The 6,000-nt window shown below is 42.3% G+C and overlaps 1 protein-coding gene across 1 annotated transcript; it reads right to left on the bottom strand.

The window, feature by feature from the left end:
• Window positions 1–1,621: 1,621 nt before the first annotated feature.
• LOC106578637 (OTU domain-containing protein 1-like) lies at window positions 1,622–3,982 on the bottom strand. Its single transcript, XM_014157647.2, has one exon. The coding sequence runs from the start codon at window positions 3,472–3,474 to the stop codon at window positions 2,104–2,106; it is 1,371 nt and encodes a 456-aa protein (XP_014013122.1). The 5' UTR covers window positions 3,475–3,982; the 3' UTR covers window positions 1,622–2,103.
• Window positions 3,983–6,000: the final 2,018 nt, after the last annotated feature.

The following is a 6,000-nucleotide window of genomic DNA, read 5'->3' as shown; positions in this document are numbered from 1 at the left end:
TGTGAGGATGATCAGCTGTCCTTCCTGTCTCTCTGTAGTGCTGTCTTAGGAGTCTCACAGTACGAACATTGCAATTTATTGCCCTGGCCACATCTGCAGTCCTCATGCCTCCTTGCAGCATGCCTAAGGCACATTCACACAGATGAGCAGGGACCATGGGCATCTTTCTTTTGGTGTTTTTCAGAGTCAGTAGAAAGGCCTCTTTAGTGTCCTAAGTTTTCAAAACTTTGACCTTAATTGCCTACTGTCTGTAAGCTGTTAGTGTCTTAATGACCGTTCCACAGGTGCATGTTCATTAATTGTTTATGGTTCATTGAACAAGCATGGGAAACAGTGTTTTAACCCTTTACAATGAAGATCTGTGAAGTAATTTGGATTTTTACGAATTATCTTTGAAAGACAGGGTCCTGAAAAAGGGACGTTTCTTTTTTGCTGAGTTTAGTTTGAATTGATGGCATTTAATTAGGTTTAACTAAAGGGGAACATTTAGTTGAGTGTTGAATGAAATAGGTTACAACTTGAAATATTGGTTTGTTAATAATCAAATATAACTGTTGGCATTGAATCATATACTGAACAAAAATATTAACGCAACATGAAACAATTTCAAAGATTTTACTGAGTTACTGTTCATAGAAGGAAATCAGTCAATTTAAATAAATGAATTAGGCCCTAATCTATGGATCTCACATGACTGGGCAGGGGGGGCAGCCATGGGTGGGCCTGGAACGGCATAAGCCCACCCACTGGGGAGCCAGGTCCACCCACTGGAGAGCCAGGTCCACCCACTGGGGAGCCAGGTCCACCCACTGGGGAGCCAGGCACAGAAAATCAGAAAGAGTTTTTCCACACAAAAGGGTTTTATTACAGACAGAAATACTCCTCAGCACACCCCACCCCTCCTCAGACAATCCCACAGGTAAAGAATCCGGATATGGAGGTCCTGGGCTGGCTTGGTTACACGTGGTCTGCGGGTTGTGAGGCTGGTTGGATGTACTGCGGAATTCTCTAAAATTATGTTGGAGGTGGTTTATGGTCGAGAAATTAATTCTCTGGCAACAGCTCTGTTGGACATTCCTGCTGTCAGCATGCCAATTACATGCACCCTCAAAATGTGAGACATCTGTGGCATTGTATTCAGTGACAAAACTGAATATTTTATAGTGACCTCTTACGCATCGATCACACCGACAGCGTCATTGCATTTTGGTACACCAGAAGTACATTAATTTCCAATGGAACTCTGTGTTTGCCTTGCAGCATTGCATTGCAGAGGCAGTTTCAGTGTGTTCTGTTTGGGGGATACGTTGGATTCATCGAACGTTTGCATCAAACTGTATGCGTAGCCGGCTTGACAGAAACGGTAGCAGAAGGTGAATGTTGAACTTTTGCTGCACACCTATGCAGATGATGTTGAGTAACATTTTGCGGAATGACACTGTCGGTGTGATCAAGGCGTTATTGTCCCCAGCACAAAGTGCACCTGTGTAATGATCATGCTGTTTAATCAGCTTCTTGATATGCCATATCTATCAGGTGGATAGATAATTTTGGCAAAGGAGAAATGCTCACTAACAGGGATGTTAAACACATTTTTGTACAAAACTGGAGAGAAATAAGCTTTTTGTCCGTATGGAACATTTCTGGGATCTTTTATTTCAGCTCATGAAACATGGGACCAACACTTTACATGTAGCTTTTATAATTTTGTTCAGTATATATTTACTATCAACAAATGTCTATTTAACCTGTTGACACAATTTTTTTTAGGTTGATACAGAGTAATTCCAACCCATTCACTTCAAACAAAACACATCAATGTATGGGAAATAATACAAGCTCCTTCAAGCATCACTTGGAACTAACATTTTGTCGTTTAGTCTATTTACAACACAACATTTTTAAATATAACATGTGCACTGCACTTCAATTCGGGTACAATACAAAACTTAGAAAATGTCATTAAGGCAATGTTGAAGTCACAAACACACAGAATCAAAGTGCAATCGGTTTAAAGAGAAAGAGAGAGAGTGAGAGAGAGAGAAAGAGAAAGAGAGAGAGGCTGACTAACATTTTAATGCAGCAGTTGAATAACTATTGGTTTCAAATGTGACCGTTTTGTTCGATGTACATTTTAGACAGTGATGCTGCCATCGACTTGGCTAGCTCTTCGTCCCGTTTCCTTTGCATCTGAGAGTGATGAAACCACTCGTCATACTCTGGGTTGGCCACACACCTGTCCAGCAAGACATCATAGTGTCCGTTGCTGAGCCAACTCAACCAGACAGCGGGTTTGGACGAATCATCTTCCCCCAGGTAGTGCACCATGGTTGAAACCGTGGGACTCTCCAAGCTACCTCCTGTGGTTAGGTAAATGTTCACATTCAACATCTGACTCATCGCCAGAAGCTCCGGATAACCCGCCCAGGCGCCGTCCTGAGCTGCATTGATCAAGAACTCCCCGACATCTCCCTCAATGATGGGGTTAAACTCATCCAGGTGGTCGGCTATATGGTGCATTGTCTGCTCTCTCAGCTCGCTGTGCATAGACTGCTCTCCATAGGCGGCTTTACACACCGCCCTGTACAGACAGTTGCCGTCAGGGATGATGTGGAATCTGTACTTGTGTGCCCTCTCCTGAAGGTACTTGTTCTGTTTCTCCACCTCCGCTATGTAGCACGTCACCTTGTCGTTGATGTCACCCCTTTTTGCATCTCTCCGCAGTGACGGCTCCTGTAGGACACAGAGCTCAAAGAGCTGCGCCTCGCCTGATGGAGAGTCCAGGTCTGCGTATTCACTGTCATTTTTACTCTCACAGGAATCCACTATATTCTGGCCTAAATGGGTCGGCTGCGCCTCTAAGTTCTGATGGCGTTTTGGGTTCACAATGTCACTTGTAACGGGTTTTCCCTTTCCATTTGCCATGTTCATTCTCTCCTCACACTTTCTGTAACTTGGTCCATCGTTCTTGTCAACATTTATCAGGTTATTTTCACGTTTCACGTTTTGACTACCATTGAGTAGATCCCCTCTACCTCTCAAGTGATCAATGAAGTCCACAATCAAGTCTGTGTCCAAATGATCATCTCGGTCACGCGCCTGAATCACGACATCTTGTGAATATGAGTCCGACGGAGCCCGTTTTGCCTGGGTCTCCTTTATGATGTGCACTGGTACGTATCTCTCAACTCCGTCAGGCCGACGAATGATTATCTCTGCTGTAGAAGTGTAGTAGACTGGCTTCATGGAAGCAGCCTCGTAACATGAAAAAGCAGCGGGCATGTTTGTAGTAGATTGAGTCTCTCCTACCGGATTCCCGTTAGTCACTGTTGGAGTAAGCCCACTCGGTTTATTATTCGCAGAGCTCGTTGTTGTCCTGGACAAATGGTCAGTAATGGTACCACTTGCGATAGTTATCGAAACTTTGCGAGAGGATCCGGGATAGTGTGTCAACGCACTGCTGTACAACTGCATTTTGGAAGACTCGCCTTTATACAAAATGCTAGAGCCCCAAGTGTTACGGAAAGATGACAACAAAGGCCAAAAATACACCCTGTCATCAATAACAGCTAAGTTGTAGGATACGTTTCCATGGATCCAGTGTCTTGTACCCGTTGTCACTCATAGGACCGATTTTAGCCATCTTGCGTCAGCGTAGTCTCCCTAATTTTAGACCTGAAAAGTGTAACCGGACACTCTAAGCTTCGTCTCCCCTCATAGCCAACTGTTGAAGCAGTTGTACGTAGAGCAGTAATGACCACAGCGAGGGAATTAAAAGGTTTTGATGTGTCACAGTACACTCTCGGAAGTTCTCTCGTTCCAGTCGGCCGAGTCAGGGCGGCGTCGCCACTCTGGAATGCGCAAAGCGTGCCAAAAGCTACATCACTGTAAAGCACACGGATATGCGCAAAAATTACTCACAACCCTCATTACTTCTTGAGAGTAAAGCGAGGTCCTGTCCTTCAAAGGATTGTAATGCCATTTTTTTTCATCCCGATTGTATTCTATTCAATACAGCCTAATATATTTTCTATCCAATAGCTTTTTAGTGGTCATTTGCCAATGTAGACTACTGTGCTTAACAACTTCAGTCATTATTTATTTTTGTCCGTTTACAGTACGTAAAACACAGTATGTGAAAATATATGTTAGACAATCTGTTATTACACTATTATTGGGGGCGACATGCAATGACACATGTTAGCTGGTTGGTGCGTTGGGCTAGTAACTGAAAGGTTGTTAGATCGAATCCCTGAGCTTACATGGTACAAATCTGTCCTTCTGCCCCTGAACAAGGCCGTTAACCCACTATTCCTAGGCCGTCATTGTAAATAAGAATTTGTTCTTACCTGACTTGCCTAGTTAAATAAAAATGTTGTGCACAATCTTGCATCAATATGTGGATGACACACTATGTGGTTATTGATACTAGGCCTACCTGACCTGTATTGTCTTACCTGAATTAAACCACGTTACACATGGTCTTGAAATAGACATTACACATCTCACAGAGATCGTATCGGTAGAGCTCCATTTCAACCAGCTAACATGTGTCATTGCATGTCAACTAAAGGGAAAGCTTGTGAACGAGCTATTTGATATGTATAAATAGGTTAATCAAACTGTTACCCCCAAACTTTCCTGTTAGGCTATTGCTGATTCAATGGCATGTGTAGTTTTGAGGTTACCCGTTCCCAGATATTTTTATGCTCTTTCCTGCGCCATTGTTGTCGTTGTCAAGTGAAAAAAAATGTGGGCATAACAACGAGTTACAAGGAGTTGACATGATAGAGCAAACATACTGGCAGTTTTGAGGCCTTGTAGGCTATTTTTTAATTACAATGTTAATGTATTGGTTTAAACAGCTAAAGCAGAGCTATGCAAACTATACAATATGAATGTATATTCTGTGGGCCTATATGTCTATGGGGCAGAAAAGCTAATTAGCATGCATCAAATTGCATCCAATTTAGTATTTGGTATGTTGTTAATTTAGAAAAACACTTCATATTGTAATGAAACAGCAGGGAGCCCGAAGTCCAGCGCGCTACCGACTATGCCGCAAAAGCATGCTCCTTCGGCAGAGGCGATATCCGCGTTTATAAACCCAGGGTCGTTACAATATTATTAATTCACAGAGATGTAATAATATTCAGAGTTACGTTTTTCTAAATTAACATTATACCAAATGAAATTGTCACTTTTAATATTATCAGATACTGTATATAATGACGATATGGTCTTGTCTCCACATTAACAATGTGAGTAGTTTTCCCAAAGGAGGGAAGGCAGTAAGCAGACCGATATTCCCGCGTGGACAGATTTTGAAGGGAGTGGACCCTCCCTTCGCCTCTTCATTTCTGATATTATTCTTATGAAAAGTGCAATGTATAGTTATCGCCAGCAGAGAGCAGCCCTGTACTTTATCTGTGCTTTTCACGATGACGTCATCATGTACACAATATTCTGGTAAGGTACCGATTTTAATACCATAGGGGGTGGCGGCACGGGCCCTTTAAAAATGGTGCAGTCCACACATGGCCAGTGGACACAACGTTGTACTATCTGACCCATAGTTACAGAAATAAAAGCAACAAAGTAACAGATTGTGTTGAATAGGAAGCTGGGTGATCCCTTTCCACTGTGTTGCTTTCCATGGCCCCTCCCAGAGAGCCTAATAGGCCTACAGAGTATATTGTTTCCTGGATAATCAATTATTATCAAATGTAGGCTAGCTATATGCTATAACATATCCACGCTTGAGGTAGAATTAGGTAATATTTGTCTGAGATGTTGATTCAATGAGATTTCAACCTTTATTCACCCATTCAAAAAGAGAGCCAGAAGTTTGCTGAATTCTCAATGTGTTATCACTGACTTCAACCATCTAAAAGCACAAATTCCAATGGAAAACCATGTCTGATTTTTGGTTTAGTTGTCATCTAAATGTGTTATCACTGCACTTTCAATCATTTAAAGCACAACAAGTTCAAATGGGAA

Source organism: Salmo salar, chromosome ssa19, assembly GCF_905237065.1.
Source record: "Salmo salar chromosome ssa19, Ssal_v3.1, whole genome shotgun sequence".
Classification (NCBI taxonomy): domain Eukaryota; kingdom Metazoa; phylum Chordata; class Actinopteri; order Salmoniformes; family Salmonidae; genus Salmo; species Salmo salar.
Note: the sequence above shows the minus strand (reverse complement) of the source record. Positions and strands in the feature narration are given on the sequence as shown.

Bases quoted from the DNA above. Each gene is read 5' to 3' on its own strand.
- LOC106578637 (XM_014157647.2), bottom strand. From the start codon at position 3,474: ATGCAGTTGTACAGCAGTGCGTTGACACACTATCCCGGATCCTCTCGC.